The 18039-nt window shown below is 53.3% G+C and overlaps 1 protein-coding gene across 4 annotated transcripts in view; it reads right to left on the reverse strand.

The window, feature by feature from the left end:
- ABR (ABR activator of RhoGEF and GTPase) overlaps window positions 1–18039 on the reverse strand; it is a 175248-nt gene that overhangs the window by 68592 nt on the left and 88617 nt on the right. For all 4 annotated transcript variants that reach the window (XM_027625396.2, XM_027625397.2, XM_035724557.1 and 1 more), the window contains exon 3: window positions 2764–2862. In XM_027625396.2, coding sequence (XP_027481197.2) covers window positions 2764–2862 — 99 coding nt within the window. The remainder of the gene's footprint in view (window positions 1–2763; window positions 2863–18039) is intronic.

Genomic DNA, 18039 nt, shown 5'->3' on the forward strand with positions numbered 1-18039 from the left:
AGCTGCGCCTGTGTGCGCACACAGTCTTGGGTATACACACCACACACACCCATCCATCTGCATATCAGGAAGTGTTAAGCTGAGAACAGTCTAACACAAACACGGTAGGAGCAGAGCGGTGGGGGGGGGGGGGTGAGTAAGAGATCTGGGAGTGGGCCACGGAGAGGAGAGATTTTCTTCCCCAGGGCCCCTTGGTCAGATCACCCCGCAAAGAGCAAAGGGCTCTAGCAACCAGGCGGCTGTGAGGGGAGGGCTCCCAGCTCAAGGAGGGGGGTGGGGAGGCTTGATTCCTTATCTCTGAGGTTCATTATCTGAGGCTGTGGCTGTGGAGGGTCCTGCCCCCTCTTCCTGGGGCCCACCAGGGCGAGCATAGACCAGGCCTCCCAGCTGGCCTCTCCCCTCCCTCCTCCTGCCTCTGTTCAAGGAAGAACCAATCGGTGGCGGGCAATGAACAAGCTGGGGGCAGGGGGAGCGGAGGGAGGTGTCCTGGGTGGCCTCAGGACTACGGCCCCAGCCTCACAGGTTTTGCCTTTGAGTCAGGAGCTGTTAGAAAGGCAAGGCAGGGAGGCAGTGTCTTGGGCCCTACTTCTGTTGTCCGGACACATGGAAACTCACATTAGGCCCAATGACTGACGAGAAGGCACCTTGGAATCTATGAGGGGCTGGCCTCCTCTGAGGACGCGCCTCCCCTTCCTCTGGGGAAAGGCTGTGTTGACAGAAACAGGCTCCAACCTGTGTCTCTCTCAGCACTGGTCAAAATAATAGCAGCAGCTAATGCTTTAGTCTCTGTTCTAAGAGCTTCACATACAAACTCCTTCTGTCCCCACAACAACCCCACGAACAGAGTACTAGTATCAGGATCCGCAGTTTGCAGGTGGAGAAAATGGGCCACAAGGGTTCATGAACGTGCTGAAGGGCTCGAGCTCGAAAGCGGTCAAGCAGGGATTCTGACAGGCGGTTTGGGTCCTCTGTTGGAACTCCTCTCAAACGCGCATCCTTTTAGTAATGACAACAACGCCCCCTCCATTTGCTATGGCAAATTCACCATTTCTGCGGTGTACTTCACATGTGTCTGACGGGTCCCTCTGCTTGTCCTTAGCTAATCTGAGTGCCTGGGTCCCCAAAAGGATCACCTGATCCTCTCAACCCCGTGAAGAAGACAGAGAAGGTCATGGGATTAGTCTCATCTTCAGATGAGGAAGATGAGGCTCAAGGAGGTTATTCATGGCTTGCCCAAAGCCAGTGGTTTTCAAAACGACAGTACCCGCGAGAAAGAACGTGGCCCAGTACATACGTATATATACACATATACAGGCAACAAACCCAAAGTTAGGTGAAATAGTACTTATTCTTACTATGTGTGACGCACACTGGTATTTTTCTTTCTCATTTAATAAAAAAATGCTGGTTCAACCTACGTTGATTTCACAATGCACTAATGGGTTAAGATGCAGGTATGAAAAACAGAGCCATGAGTCTATGATTAATGGCAGAGTCAGGTCTTGCCCTAGTTCTGGCCCCAGATCGCAGTCCTTGTCTATCTGCCAACCTGTCCATCACTTGAAAAACATTGCTGTGCCTACCGATAAACTCCCAGTGACATCTACCACAAACTGAGCCCAGGCTGTCACAAAGTATCTGCACATTTCTTTTCTTTTTCTTTCTTTCTTTCTTTCTTTCTTTTTCTTTAAGATTTTTATTTACTTATTTGAGAGAGAGAAAGAGAGAGCGTGAGTAGGGGGAGGAGCAGAGGGAAAGGGACAAGCAGATGTGAGGCTCGATCCCACGACCCTGAGATCATGACCTGAGTCGAAATCAAGAGTCGGATGCTTAACCCACTGAGCCACCCGGGTGCTCCAAAGTATCTGCACATTTAGATAGTTATTCCTTGGGTAATAAACTCCAAGGTCTCTGGGACCCTGGGTGACAACATCTCACACCACAGCAAGTACGTAAGTGTGTACTTTACAATTCTTGGAAGGATGAGTTTCTACCCATCTACATCTACATTTCTTATTCCCCATGTCTCAGGCTGCAAAACACCCAGGGGGAAGAACTTTACATTCCCTACTTACTCTGCGTAAGATCTAGCCGCATCTAATGAGCACTTTCTTCAAAGGCAAAAACGCCTTACATCTGTGTAGTACTTTTGCCTAATATTAATAATATTTCCCTCCCAGTCTGAGTCTCCCAATGCCTCCATCTTGGGAGGAAACTGAGGCACCTTCAAGAGGGCAGGGGCTGATCTAATGCCTCAGAGCCATGGTGTTTCTCAAACGACACAGGAACCCTTCCACCTCACATTTCCTGCCACGGGGCCTGGGGATGGGCACAGCTCACTACTCCTGGGAGGAGGAAGGACTGGGACCAGGGAATGACAGAGAGGACTCAGCTTGACTGACTGGTAGAGACTGCCCGGAGCACAGTGTGGAGGCGGAGGCTGGGCCCCCACCCGGACTCCCACCTGGACAGAGTACTGTCAATGATTAGTGATGCCTGTGCATGGTCACGGGCCACGGGAGTGTTCGCCATCTCCAACCCGGCTGTGCCTCTCCCGCCCTTCCCAGGGCAGGTCATGGAGGGCTGGGTCTGAGAGGCACAGGCCCCTTTCTGGCAATGACCCCGGCCCAATGCCAACTGGTCAGCAGGGCAGTGCAGATTCTGCCCACAGGGAAGGACTGGTCCAGGTCCCCTTTCTTCTCCAACTCCAAAGGGAGTTTTCGAGCGTGACACTGACCAGCAAGCCAGAGCATAGATACTCACCAGCAGCAAGGCTTCCAGCTGGTTAATGTAGATCTCTTCGCTGGCCAGGAACCCCGAGAGAACCAGCTTCCTCATCTCCAGGCCTTTCCCTGCTTCCACCTGTAGGAAAGCAAACCAAGAGCCAACAGTTCATGAAAAAGGAGGCTAACATCCTGAGTGACCTGTTTTCTTGCCTTTTTCTTCCTCTTTCACTAACACTTTTGTAGGGAATAGAAGCCAAATATATTTATTATAATTTGGAAAATACAGAATAAAAAAAGGAAAAACACCCACATTTCTGCTGCTAACATATTGCTTTCTCTCCCACATTCTTTTTCCCACATTTCCTTATTTGTCGTCCATCCATCCACCTATTCCATCTTGTAATAGTGGGCAGGATAATAAGGGACCTGGCCTCACGTGTAGGGGCAGTTTAACGGGGGAATATAGATAAGGGAAATCAGAGGGACGCCTGGGTGGCTCAGTCATTTAAGCAGTGGACTCTTGATTTTAGCTCAGATCTTGATCTTGGGGTCGTGAGTTCAAGCCCAGAGTTGAGCTCCACGCTGGGTGTGGAGCCTACTAGAAAGAAAGAAAAGAAAGACAAGAAGAAAAGAGAAAAGAAAGAAAGAAAGAAAGAAAGAAAAAGGAAGAAAGGAAGAAAGGAAGAAAGGAAGAAAGGAAGAAAGGAAGAAAGGAAGGAAGGAAGGAAGGAAAGAAAGAAAAGAAGGGAAGGAAGGGAAGGAAGGAAAGGAAGGAAAGGAAGGAAGGAAGGAAGACAGACAGACAGACAGACAATCACAGCCATGACTGAGGCAGGGCATGGTCACATGGGAGGACCGAACAGGGGCTGGAAGAGGTTCCTGGAGGAGCATAAACTGGGAAGAGGGATAGAGGATGAGATGAAGCGGCCATGGGAGCCCCATCTTGTGGGGGCTCTGGCTACACCCCTGGCTATATCTTTCTGTCCCCGAGGGCTCAACCCCACAACAGAAGGTGCTAGCTGTGGGGTCCTCAGCCCCACCCCTGTCCCCCCAGCACTTCCTGACTGCCTCACTGTGCAAGGCACATATCCTAACTGGCCTCCTTCCCACTGCAGAATTTCTTCTCCTCTATGGTGATCACGCCCCATTTAGCCTTGAAAAGTCCATCTTGCTAATCTCTTACAAGGACTGTGTTCCACCCCTCCCTTCTGCTGTGGGCCTTGGCTCTGCAGCCCGGATTCTTCTAACTGACCTCCACCTCTCTCTCCTCCCTTCACACCACACACCAGAGCCAGGTTAACCTTCTGAGAACACCACCTTACACCTGATGCTTATCAGGAACTGAATGTCAATACTGTAAAACCTTGCCATTTCCAACGACATGCACGGATCTAGAGGGTGTAAAGCAAACTGGAATAAGGCCGTCGGAGAAAGACGAATACCGTACGATTTCACTCGTATGTGGAATTTAAGAAACAAAACAAACAAAGAGAAAGAGACAAACAAAAAACCAGACTCTCAACTATAGAGAACAAACGGATAGTGGCCAGAGGGGAGATGGGGGTGGGGGGCAGTGCAGTGGGTGAAGCGGATTAAGAGCACACTTTTCATGACTGAGTAACGTAGACAATTGTTGAATCACTATATCGTACACCTGAAACGAACAGAATTAGTTAACTACACTGGAATTAAAAAAAACAGAAACAAAAATATCAACACTGCAAAAAGTGATTATTTGGGGATTCAATTAGGTCATTCATTCATTTATTCATTCAACAAATATTTACTAAACGCCCACCAGACTCTGTAGATACACCGGGAAGCAAACATACAATAATCCCTACTCTTATGTGGTTTATAATCTAGAGGAAAGACAGTAAAAACAAAAAACAAGTAAATGTAAATACATAACGATGCACTGTGATATGGGGTCTGGCTTATTCTTGGCTTAAATAACCTTTGCTGGCTCCTAGCACCTCTCCCGACTGTGCCGACCTCCCCCTGCCCACCTCCCCTGCAGCCGGCAGATCTCTGGGTCTCCCCGACCTGCCGGGAGTGTTGGGGCCTCTGCACTTTGGTTCCTGCTACCTAAGATGCCTGCTCCCGCCCTGGCTCTTCTCTGCAGCACAGATCCTCCCGCCTGACGTGTGAGCTCTCTCGTGAACCGGCAGAGATTCGGGGGTGGGAGGGCGCTCTGAAGCAATGACATCACACTCCTCTGCACATCCCTAAAGGCCAGCACCACACAATACCCCCTACACGTGGGCACCTGACATTCACTAAGCCTTGTAAGCTCTCTTCATGCGCCTTTAGCCCTCCTATACCTCACTGGGGTGGGTACTGTATTTCTCCTGTATGCAAATGGAAGCAAACAGGACTTGGAAGAGGGAAGGGAACCACAGAACCCTCTCTGGGCACCAGATGCACACCCTTACTTATTTAGCACAGGCTGGGAGGGTATATGAAGCTATCAGAAATTTCTGAAGTCCAGAGAAGAGTGGCTTCCCCCCAGCGGCACGACCTGCCCCACAGTGTTCCCAAAGCTTTCCCACCCTTCCCCAGGTGAGGGCCTGAATCCTTGGCCTTCCATCAGCAGCCCAGGTATCAGATCTGTGCCAGCCAAAGGCTGCTGCCCCCTGAGTGCCTGAAATGTTATCTGACCCTGTGATAGAAAAACAGTGTCCTGCCGAAGATGCCCACATCCCAGTGCCCCAAACCTATCAATACGTCACTTTGCATGGAAAAAGGGATTTTGCAGGTATGATTGAGCTAAGGATTTTTTGAGCTGAGAAATTCATGCTGTCCTCCACCTTGGCGTGAGCACAGAGCCCATGACAGTCCCTGGGTTATGTAATCTAATCATAAGGGACTTTATGAGGGGGTGGCAAGAGGGTCAGAGTCAGAAAAACCAATGTGACCAGAGAAGGAGAGCAGGGGGAGGGAAAAAGACTGCAAGGCTGGCTAGCTTTCAGGATCAGGATGGGGCCATGAGCCAAGGAGTACAGGGAGCCTCTAGAAGCTGGAAAAGGCCTGGGAATGGATTCTTGGCCCCAGAGCTTCCAGAAGGAATGCAGCCCTGCTGACCCTTTAAGACTTGCGTGTAGGAGAATAAATTTGTGTTTAAACCACGAAATGGGTGGTCACTTGTTTCGGCAGCATTAGGAAACCAGTGTGGACACTAAGCTTTGGGGAAGGACAACAGCCCTGTATCGATGGCTTCACAAGTACCAGGCGCTGTTCTAAGACCTTTCCAGGGATTAGCTCAGGACCACCCCACACTCTGGAAGCTGTTGTCATTAACCCCCGAGCCACAGAGTGGAAACTCCCAGCTGCCTGGAGCTGTTGGCCTTTCAGGCAGGAAGCACACCCTTCAAGGGACAAGGTCGGAGCCTGGAGCAGGGCCGCCCCCCTCGCCCCCCCCCCCCCCAGCCACGCCAGACTTGAGGTGTCCTCCGTGCACGCCACAGCAGCCGGACCAATGGGAACTCGCCTTCCATGCTGGGGGCCAGTGTGCCCCTTTGGCACCCCACCCCCCTCCTGTTCCCTGCCAACAGAAGATTCACCTGAGGGCCTGGCAAACATCTTGTAAAGGAAGTCACTTGAGGGACTCTGTGAGCTTAAGTGGAGGGCTGGCTGGCCTAGGACCTGGATGAAGACCTGGTCACTGCCGCTCCCACCACGCTGTCCCCCACCTTGGTGTGAGCACAGAGCCCATGACAGTCCCTGCGACAGCCCAGTTCAGCAAGACTCTCTCCTCAAGAAACTCCCACCTCAGAGCCCAATCTTTTTTTTTTAAGATTTTCTTTTAATTTATTTATTTTGAGAGAGAGAATGAGATAGAGAGAGAGCATGAGAGGGGAGAGGGTCAGAGGGAGAAGCAGACTCCCCGCCGAGCAGGGAGCCCGATGTGGGACTCGATCCCGGGACTCCAGGATCATGACCCGAGCCGAAGGCAGTCGCCCAACCAACTGAGCCACCCAGGCACCCTCAGAGTCCAATCTTGAAAGAGCTCCCCAAAAGTCAACAATCACCCCCAGGAGTCCCACTCTGGGCTACTCTCCCTCCGAAGTTTTGGCTGGCATGGGGGCGGAGGTGGTAGAGAGCTTAAGCATGTGAAATTAAGTTCTGCTCATGTTATCAACAGGAGGCCTGTTCTTGGTTACCACCAAAAACCTCTTCTTTTTTTTTCTTTTTTTTGCTTTCCTCATACCCCCATGTTCCTGGCTTAGAATTATCTGGAAATTCACAATTTTTTCTTCAATCCTGTGGGGCTATTCTTGTTTCATAAAACACCACAGCTGGACATTCATTCATTCATTCTTTCAGCACTATGTGCCAGGTGCTGGGAATACAAATACAAAGGCGAAAGAGACGGTCTCTGCCCCCAGAGAGCCCTCCAGAGGTGGTGCCCATGTGTGAGAACCCTCGGGGCCAGTTCCCCGAAGAGTTCAGGGCCCCCACAGTGTGTGCCATACTGTCGGTCCCCCAACACAGGGAAGCTACCTTCTGAGTGACACTCAGACTGTCTCCACTTCCTCCCCAAGCGAGGCTCATGAAATGCAGCCCCTGTGGGCTGGTTCACTCCCAGAAGTTCACACAATCTGCTAGGCTGAAAGTCTGTCAGCTCGAGGCCCCCAAATCCAAGAGCTCAAGCCCCTCTGATAGGGACAGTACCTACAAGGTCAGGTTAGCTAGCTCTGGCCTGGTCTTCTACAGAGTGCAGAGGCTAAATATAACGCTTCTAAAGGCTTGGGCCTAGGCCAAACCAAGATCCGATCTGTCCAGGAATTGTGACCTCCTCCAAGACAATAGCGAGGACTGAACCGGCAGGGCCACCTGCCGTTCAGAGCCTTAGGCCAAGTGGATCTGCACCCGGCTCATGGGCCACACCACTTTTCGGGGAGCACCCAGCAGAATCTGCACAGAGTAGATGCCACGGGGTCTAGGGGCTGTGCCCATGCCAAGCATCAGCGTCAGGACAGGTGGCCCCTCTCTGAACCAAGACAACGTGGGGACATCCAGCCATTCCTCCTCGTCCTAGCGCTAGGCACTGGGGAGCTCTCCTTCAGCTATTTCCTTAGCAGAATTTGGAGGGGGGGACAAAGCCCACTCTTCCGGAGGCTGGATCCCTGTATTCCAGGCTCCCTGCTGTCTGAGGCTTTAGGAAGGTCCAGCAGTGTTTCCAAAGGTCAGGTGTTCTTTATCCCACCTTTACACTTTTGGCATTCATACCACCTACACTACTGTCTACTTAATATCGTTCTTTACAACTGACTTCTTAAAAAGCCCAGCCTCCCAAGCATTATATTTGAAATCATAAGATGTACAAGTCATATTTTTCCTAATATACATTTAAAATATAAGCCTATTAAAGTGCAAAAGAATATACCTAGGTGCCACCGAAAATCACATCTCAAATCATCCTAAGTGGGGCCCACACTCCGGAAAACACCCGGACACAGGTGGGGGACACAGGTGTGGCCATCACGGCCCCCACGTGCTGGGGGCCGAAGACACCGGGGCCGGTGAAACAAATGTGGGCGTTGCCGACTATCCATTGAAAACTGGCACAGAATAACACCTGATGGGCTAATGTGCATTACAAAAGGACTTTTATTACTGACAAAGGAGTTCATTTAAATAGCAGCTTTTAGATAGCAAGGCCACAATAAGCCCTTCGTACCTTTAAATAGAATCGTACCTTTAAATAGAATCGTATGAAAGATTTTTGGAAAGCATACAACACTTCAAGGACAGGAGGGGGTGTTGCTATCGGTATTAACGTGATTATTAGTTAATAGAGAATTAACTCCTCAAAAGGAAGTCTGGGTTGAAAGACAGAGCAAGCTCCAGCTCCAGCTCTGGAGGAAACCACTCTCCTATCCACCTCTGTCCCCCAGGAAGATGAAGCATCTCAGAAATTACACTGCAAGCAGGATTGATTGATTTATAGGACACATGCTCAGGGACACAGCCACTGTTGAAGGTAAGTACCCCTGAAGTAAAGTAATAGCCAAGAGAGAACTGCCTTGGGTTCCCACCAGCTGCCAAGAAGACGCTATCGTGCAAAACTGCCAAGACCATCCATAGCCCAGGACAGGAACGCACCCTCCAGAAGTGCCCCTTGACCCCGCACATGCATACACACACATGCTCACACGCACGTGCACCCAGTCCAGCTCTGACCCAAACAGAAGTGGTCTCTCCTCCGAAGTTCTTACCCTTTTATCGGAACCCTGAGGACTTTCTCATTCTATTCCTTTTATCTGTGCACTTGTCCCCTTGCCCTGAACTGTGAACTCTTTGTGAGAAAGTACCATGCCACCATGCCATGTTCATCCTGTCTCTTCCTCAGTGCCAGGCAGAGTGCTTTGACTAGAACACAACCTGACAGTGTTTGCTGAATGACTCAACGAGGTTCCTCCCCACCCCTCTGCAGCCACCCTGCTTGCCTGCTCCCTCTACAGCTGACCAAGCTTGGTAGAGAGTGAGGTCATCCTGGAGGTGTTCAGGATGAGACGAGGGGCCTGGAATTCACCAACACTCAGGAAAGGCCCCTTCCCCCATGCTGCGACAAGTCCAGGAAAACTGAGGCGGCAAAGAGGGGAAGACTCCACCTAGGCGCTCACAGGGACCTGGGAGGGTCAGGGTTTTTGGGTGTGATGTGTGCCTGGGCCCCCTCGGCATCGGTGTGCTCCCTCCTTGGGACACCTCTGAGTAGGAGAACAAGGCCGGGAACATGGTACCCCCTTTGCAGGCTCCATGGAGCCTCGCTCACTCCACAAATTCACTGCACACCAGCCATGTCCCAAGCTCTGTGCAGTGTTTAGCAGTGACTACAACATGGCCCTTGCCCTAGAGGAAAACAGGGCATAATCGAGGAGGCAGACCGTCTAGAGTTCTGAGCAGACTGAAATACGAGCTAAGACCCAGGTATAAGCCAGAGTCTAGAGTAAGGGTGGATCCATAAGGCAGCATATGAACAGGACCCCCTCTGTGCTGGGGAGGGGTTCTCAGAGAAGGCCCATTAGGGACCCCCTACACCTCCCATCCCACACACTACTTAGCTCCCAGCCGGTGCTCTTGGTTCATTACCAGACCTTTCCGCATCCTGTTCCTGGTGGGGAGGTTGCTTAGACCCTAACTACAGGGACCTTTGCAGGCTTAGTGGAGATGTGACTTAACCCCAGTGCTCTGAGCTAGCACCAGATGAGAGAACCAGGGGTGGGATGCTAGCCACTGCCAGCCTGCCAGCCTCCCATTACATCTCCTCTCTCCTCTGCACCCAGGCCCACAGCTAGAGCTCCACCCAGACGCCGCACATCAGCCAGCTCCTGTGGGTCTGTAGTCTGTTTTTCACCTCCATTAGCTCGCCCTCGGAACCACACTGTAGCATGGGTGTGGCAGGGCTGCGATCCCCATCTTACAGGAGGGACCAAGAGGCCCAGAGAGGCTCAGTGGCAGCCTCCTGCCCACAGCAATGCTCCGTGCACCACGCCCTCCGGGGTGCAGCCGGGCCCGGCAGGGAGGGGGGCACAGATGGACACTCTGCTAGGCAGCCTGGCTTGCAGTCTGCAAACTCCCTGCCATACATTCCCACTGGCCTTCCCTTCTGGCCACAGAATAGAGAGGAGGTGAGCAAAAGGCTGAGGTTAGGGCTCTCAGGAGGGGGCCAACGACGTGAAAGCAAGGAAGGAACGGTGCAGGGTGCCATGCCTCAGGCAGCATGGTCCCTGGGGAGGAGGCGAAGAGAAGAAAAGGGGATTGGTGCACATTCCTGCTCTGCCTTCAAGGCAACTCCTATGACAGGACAGGCGCATTGCTGGGGAGAGCGTTCACAGCCCCAGAGTGAGTGGGCTGGGGCCCAGCAGATGCTTCTTGCCTACACCCACCTTGGGAAAAGTGCCTACCCACCTGGCTCCTGCCTGGAAGCCAACTGTTATCATCCCCTTTTCAGCCGATCCAATTCTTTTCCTTCAAGGAAGCTCAGTGACCTCTGGCTGCCAATCTCTCCCCACGTTCTCTCGCCTTAGCCCAGACTGACAAGTCTCCTGGCGAGGAAGCGAGTGGCCCCTTTGGCCCGAACTTCCCAAGTGCACTTATCCTACTGTTGCCATGGAAACACTGAATTATGGCCTCCCGGTTTCAAGTCGGCCAGCTCCTCTGGGACAGCAGGCTCACACCACTGCCGTGCCCACCAGGTGACTCATGTCACTGCCAGAGAAAGCCCCCGGCACAGCTGGCCCGGGGAAAACCAGCAGCCACTCGCGCCGAGGACAACTGGCCCAGGGGGAGGAGGCAGGCACTGCCCCTCTCCCCCAGGAGCAGCTGCCAGAGGGCTCGGCCCCTCGCACCCCCTCGCAGGCAGGCGCCCGCCCCTCGGGCCGGAGCGCGGTGCTTCCACCCAGCCGTGAGGTTTGTGCACAAACCAGCCATTTCTGCCCGCACACGGCTTGGGCAGTCAGAGCTGCTCGCCCTGCCCCTCCCCCGACAAGCATCCAGGGCGTGTCACATTCCCACCTTCACGGCCACCAAGAAGGGGGACCCTGAGCCGGGGCTGGTCGGGCTTCCCAGCTCGCACTCCTCCAGGAGAAACACATCTTCATCCTCCAGAACCTTGTCCAAAAAGCCTATAGCCTCCTCTTCCTCTTCCATGGCAGCCGAAGGCGCGGAGGGCAAACAGGAAGCGGGGTCCACGCAGCAGCAGCCGCCGTTGCCGCCGCCGCCGCCGCCCCGGAGGGAGGCAGGCGGGCAGGGAGGGGAAGAGCGTGCAGGGCAGGCCTAAACCAGCATGCTGGCCTCCCCGGAGTCAGTCCTGGCACCCGGCCACCGGCTCCCGATGAAAGGCTCCATTATGAACCTTTTCCTGCTGCCGCTTCCCGGCCCTCCCGCGCGCCGGGGCTGCGGGCCGCCTCGCGCGCGTCCCCAGCCAGGGAAAGGGGAAGCGGCGCTCCGGCCGCCCCGCCGCCGCCGCCGCCGCCGCCGCGAGCGCAGGGCTGTGACTGGAGGGACCGCGCGGCGCGCCGGCGGAGCAGGAGGAGGCGCCCCCGCCGGGGCCCTTCCTGCCGTGCGTGCCGGCCCGGGCGCAGGCGGGGCCCCGCGCTCCCCGGCCGCCGCTCCAGAGCTCCGGCCGGCCTCCCCGCCGCCCCGCCGCCGCCGCCGGCCCCACAGATCCCACCCTTTCTGGGCTCGGAGGCTCGCGTTTGCTATTAATACGCAGGAAATGCACGACTTGACTTGCGAGGTGGAGCCGTTCCCTCTCTGCGGTCACCGGCCGGCGGCTGGCGGAGGCTTCTGGAGCGCGGAGGAGGGGCAAGGAGGCCGCAGACGGGCCGGGCGCGGGGGGAGGTCTGCTTCCCAGAGGCAGGCTTTATTTACGGCCCCTAGCCAGAGCCCGAGCAGGCAGGGGGAGGAGCGGAGTGCAGCTGCCCGCACGGCCTCTGGGAGGACCCGCCGAAGGACCGGGCAAACCTCGCTGTCACCTTGGGATGGCCACAAGATGAGCCCCCTTCTCATCTCTGCCTCATGTTCTGACACCTTTGCGGAGGGGAGGCCAGGGCCTGGTGAGAAAACAGTTTCTATCACCACTGCGGCTGGGAGAACAAGGCTTTGTGCAAACGAGGCCTCAGCCGCCTCACCACAACAGAACCAAAAAGTGCCAGCCAGGCTTTGCAGCAGGCCCACCTTGGACGGCCGCGGGTGCCCCATCTCCTACTCACAGATGCTGCTGGGATGAGCACTCCCACCTCCTTGGGGCTCTTTTGCCTCAAGAGGGGCCTTGGCCCAGTGGAGCCCGCCCCACGGCAGAGGGTGCGGGTAACACACGGAGGGAGCCCTTCCCGGTCCCAGCCTGCTTCCCTTGGCTTCCTCAACGGCGGCAGAAGTCAAATCCACCCAGACAGAAAAGTCCACACTGTGGCTGTGTAGGCCCCAGCCAGAGAGGGGTATGCTCTTACTCTCCCAGGCGAGGAGGTCAGGGGCAGCCCCTGGGAAAAGCTCCTCCACCACACAACACCCGGGGCAAAGGTTGCAGACTCCAGCAGCCACGAGGGTGCAGGTAGGCACGGGGGGGGGGGGGGGGCGGGGGGGAGGGAAAAAGCCACCACTCAGCTCCAGCTGATGGCTGCTGGGGCAGTGCGGGCATCAGGCTGCCCCATCTCAGATTGTCCTGAGACGTTGGCAATGTGGATTCTTAGCTGATCTCTCTCCATTTAAAAACGGTGGCAGATTAATGACATTAAAACAAAACGAAACATGGTGCAGTCTGAATGAAACACACCTGTGAACTGAATTAGGCCCACAGACCAGGTTGCTGCCTTCTTGCAGCTGGTTGTTTCTTTGAGGGAAGTTGGTGGGGGGCGGGGGTGGTGGTTTTCCCTGAATATCCCCTCTGTCCCATTTCCTCACTAGAACTGGCATCTTGGAATCCAATTCAGCATCACACACTACCAACGCACTACTTCCCTTTGTAGACCTGAATAATCAGGGCCACCACCTGGGTAGATCAAGTGGAAATTCAGGATTCTGGGTGGTGAGCCCTGAAGCTTCAGCCCCACTCAAGCCAACCCCCTCAATCTCCGACCAGCCCCTCAACAATGTCTCCAGCTAGGGATTCCCTTGAAATCTTCCTGATTCTTCTAGCTCACAATTCTCCCTCCTAAGTGTCTGCCTTCAGCTCAGGTCATGATCCCAGGATCCTGGGGCCGAGCCCTGCATCGAGCTCCCTGTTCAGCAAGAAGCCTGCTTCTCCCTTTCCCACTCCCCCTGCTTGTGTTCCTTCTCTTGTTTTGTCTCTGTCAGATAAATAAATAAAATCTTTAAAAAAAAAAATAGAAGAAATGAGTTCCAAAGGAAGGTCAACTGTGCACCATCCTGGGTCCACCTAGTGTCATTGCCCCTCCTTTCCACCGGGCACCTCAACTGAGAACAGGGCCCCTGGCTGAGCCTCCAAGCTGGGTGGAGGGTTGAAGAGAGAGGAGGGAAATAGAGAAGAATGGAAATGGTTTATCCCAACCCCCCAAAAAAGTCTGTGCAAGCTTTGAGTTTGAGATGGGGCTCCTGCCATTCTGTTAGAGCAGAGAATCTGTCCTCACCGCTGACTCCCTGTCACCAAAGCTGAAATACAGACTGAGGGTTTTGGGGTAGGCTCTTGGGCCTCAGGGCTGACAGGGTTCCACAGAGGCACACCCCACCTTACACTCCGCCCCCTCCCTCAGTCCCTGGTTTTTCCCTGTCTGCCTGGGCTGGGTTATAAATAACCGGAGCACATCTGAAGGGCCCTTTCAGCCACAATTCCTCATTTGGTTTGGGCGGGTGAGGCTGCTCCCAGGGCTTGGGAACAACCGGGCCTGGCATTCCCCAGGGCACAACTGTGCCAGCCCAGGGCTCTCTGCCACCGTTTCTGTCTCCTACCCTGCAAGCTTCAAGTGCATGGCAAGGACTGCCCCCACTGGTCAGACAAGCGGGTGGAATGGGAGAAGGGCCTAAAAGCCCAAGGGTCCCTCCTATGTCCTTTCCCCAACCCAAGGGAGCATGAAGTACCCTTGGATGTCTCCTGGAGTATCCCCATCTTCATTCCCCACGCCCCTAACCGGCATAGCCAGATCAACACCTACTTCTTCCCCAAACCCTGAAACCTCTCAGAAGCTGCTCCCTAAACATCCAAGGCATCTCTGCTCCACCCCACCCTAGCTGGCTGGAAATTCCAGTGAGTAACTAGAATGCCCTTCCACCGCCATCGGGCACACAGACACCACTCCGAGGCCCTCCATCCTCCCCCTGGGGTGGGGGGGAAGTGACTCACAAGTCCCAGCAATGCTCCCTCCCTTTCCCCCACAAGTGCCTTGAGCCAGCCTTGGACCTGAGCTTCCTCTCTGCATCCTCCATACTCGGCTGCTTCAGCCTGGTTCCTGCTCCTCCTTCCAAAGAAGCAGCCTGCTCCAAAGGTCTTCAAACTGCCTTATTCCAAAGCCTCCCTCTCTTACTCCGCAGCCTCTGCTGTCTGGACTTTCTCAAAGCCCTCAGGTCCCATGAGCATGCCGGTGCTGCTCTCACCGCTCTGGCCCTTCTTTCTCCTGCCTCCTGTAAACTGGAGTCGCCCACTCAAGACCCCGGCCTCAGCCCGCTGCTCTCTACCCTTGACGGACTCCTCCCTTCTGGCTTCCAGGCCAATGGCAGCCCGTCACCATGTGTAGCTCCAACACCTACTCAGCTCCAAGCGTGGCATCTCCACGGTCCGCTGGGTCTCCTCACCTGGAAGTCCTGCCAACAGCCCCTCAACTCCACATATCCAGACCAAATGACCCCTTCCCTTCCCTAAGCCAGCTTCCCCTTCTGGCTTCATCCACTTCTGTTGGCAGGGCCACCATCTTGCGACTCTTCCTTCCCTCACGTCCCACATCCCTTTTACCGAGTCCCTTTGGTTCTTCCTTCTCTTCCTCTTGTAAAGCCACCACCCTAGCCAAAGTTTGCAACATCTCGCCCCCGCACAGTCGCGATCATGTTCCATTTTGAGTCCTGATGTTGCCTACCCATCTATCTGTTCGCTCGTTTGCTCCGTCATACCCAGAGGAGGCCTGGCATTACTAACACAAATCCGGGAGACCCAGCCATTAGAGTGCTCTCAACCGATAGGAAGTGAAGGACACAGGAACAAAAGAGACAGTGCCTCAGTGATCAACACAGTGGGAACATAGGACAAAGGCACTATCCCTGCCTCAGAGGAAAAGCTTCACAGGAGAGTGGCTTCTGAGCAGCAGCTGGAAAAGGGGAAGAGTTTGCCAGAAAGGAGAACTTCTGGTAAGCAAACACAGAGGCAGGACAGAATAGAAAAGGGGCAGGAGGTGAACTTGGAGAAGTAGGCTGGAACCACACTATAGAGGGTGAGGGGAACAGACTGAGCTTTTTTCTTTTCTTTTTTTCTTTTCTTTTCTTTTCTTTTCTTTTCTTTTTTTCAAGGGAGGGAGGTGGGGAGGAGCAAAGGGAGAGGGAGAGAGAGAATCTTAAGCAGGCTCCACACCCAGCATGGAGCCAGACGTGGGGCTTGACCTCACAACCCTGAGATCATGACCTGAGCTGAAATCAAAAGTCAGACGCTTAACCGACTGAGATTTCTGACACTCTGAGTCACAGAACGTTCTCTGGAGGAGGCGACATTGAAACTCATGCCTAAAAATGTCCAGGGGTTAGCCCGCCAGTGGGGGCAGCGGGGGAGTGAGTGCACACTGACAAGGCCACCCATAGTTTCCTCTCCGCAAACCCTGTGGCCTCCCCCTCACACTCATTCTCCATTCTCATTCTCTTAGCCACTAAATCAATAAGTATTTATTAACTGCCTACTGTGCACTGGGCATTCATAATGCAGGCACAAATGGGATACTATGTCTACCTCCATGGAGCTGACAGGCTTGGGGACAGACTGACCATTGTGAGCCAAGGCAGTGCAGGAGTGAGGTACAATCTCAAAACTATGGGGCTGAGGCACAACTCTCCCAGAAAGGATAACATGGAAATAGCTATTGTGATTTTAAAGGTTCACACCCTCTAACCCAGCAACTCCACTTTAAGGGACTTTTTTCTGCAAAAACATTTCTACAAGGGCATTTCTACAAGATCTATGTACAAAGATATTCACTGCAGTGATGTTTATACCAGTGCAAGACTAGAAACAGTCCAAATGTCTAGCAGCAAGGGATGGTTAAGTGACTTATGGCACATTCGTAAAGTGAAATATGCATGCAGTTACAAAGAAATAAGAATGAGGTAGATCTTCACTTACTGATGTGCAAAATGTCCAAGACTTGTTAAGTAAAATAAAGAAAGTGAATTGCATAACAGTACCAGTATGATTTAAGGGGAAAAAGCATATATCTAATATGTCACATGTAAAAATAAAGAGAAGTATACAACCAGCTCTTCACAGAAGTTCTGTCTATAGGATGAGACTTTAGGAGACTTTCACTTTCTACCTTACATATTTCTGTAAAGTGAGAATTTTCAGTGATGTAATCAGGGAAAATAAAGAAGTTAAAAAAAGAAGGGTGCCAAGTGCTACGACTGGGAAAGTAGACTGAGCCCTGGGGGTACAAGACAGGCGCAGCTGAGGCAGCAAAGGGCGAATCACAGAAGGTTCTCTGGAGGAGGCGACATTGAAACTCATGCCTAAAAATGTCCAGGGGTTAGCCCGCCAGTGGGGGCAGCGGGGGAGGACAGACGGGACTGTGTGAGCACAAGGAAATGAGTTCAGTCTGGGTGGCGAATGTGCATTCAATCATTCAACCAACATTGGCTGAGCATCTACTATGCGCCAGGCACAGTTCTAGGCACTAGAGTTTTCCATGAACAAACACTGGTTACAAAACTGACAAAGCTCCATCTTGTAGCTCACATTCTAGTTGAGAGGTTGGTAATGAGGCCGCAGAAGTAGGCAGGGATCAAGTGGTCAGATCAGGCAGGGCCTTGGCAGCATTGCTAAGGGTTGGATTTTACCACTAGGAGAAATGGAAGGCACTGGAGGGTTTTAAGCAGGGAATGACGTGACCATTGTTTGACAGACATACCTCCCACTGACATCAGATTATTCTTTCTAAAACATTGCTTACTCTGTGCCCACAGGAAGTCACCAAGTCAGCCCAAACAAGGGCAGCGGGGCCCCTCAGCCAATCCAACTGTTGACAACAGTCTCTGCTGCTCACTTTCCCCTTAGTGGGCCAGGTACCCTCTCACCTCCAGGCCTCATCCTGGGCTGGAAGCCTCTTCTCCCTCCTCTCTGACAATCCCTGGGCCTCTCAACTTTCTTGGCAAAAGCTGAAGCTCCACCTCCAGATTTGCTGGAGCTCAGGAGACTCTGGGCCAATAAGAACTCACCCCAAAGGGCAGTGCCAGGAGCAGGCAGAGTCTACTAAAGCCACAGACGGAATCAGATGCATCATCGTCCTGATAACTGTGCTCCTCCCTCCGCCTTTCCTCTTCTGTTATAGAAGTCATTCCAAAAATCATATACAGAGTTTAATTACATAAAGCAAATGTTGGGTATCAGCCAGTACATGACACTAGTTATGCAGTAAAACAAACAAAAACAAAAAGAACTCCCCTAGATTCTGGATTCGATTCCTCACTCTGCCTCTTGCCACTTGTGTGACCCTGAGCAAATGATTCAAACTTCCAGGACCTCGGTTTCCCCATTTGTAAAATGGGGTTATAGTACCAACTCCGGGGGTGCAGTGAGGACTAGTACCTGTAGGGCAGTGCCTGGCAAGTGTCAGCCCTTGTTAGGCACTAGCTATTCTCCTTTTCTTTGGCAGGGGTGTTGGGG

The sequence above is a fragment of the Zalophus californianus genome, chromosome 16 (genome assembly GCF_009762305.2).
Source record: "Zalophus californianus isolate mZalCal1 chromosome 16, mZalCal1.pri.v2, whole genome shotgun sequence".
In the NCBI taxonomy this organism is placed as follows: Eukaryota; Metazoa; Chordata; class Mammalia; order Carnivora; family Otariidae; genus Zalophus; species Zalophus californianus.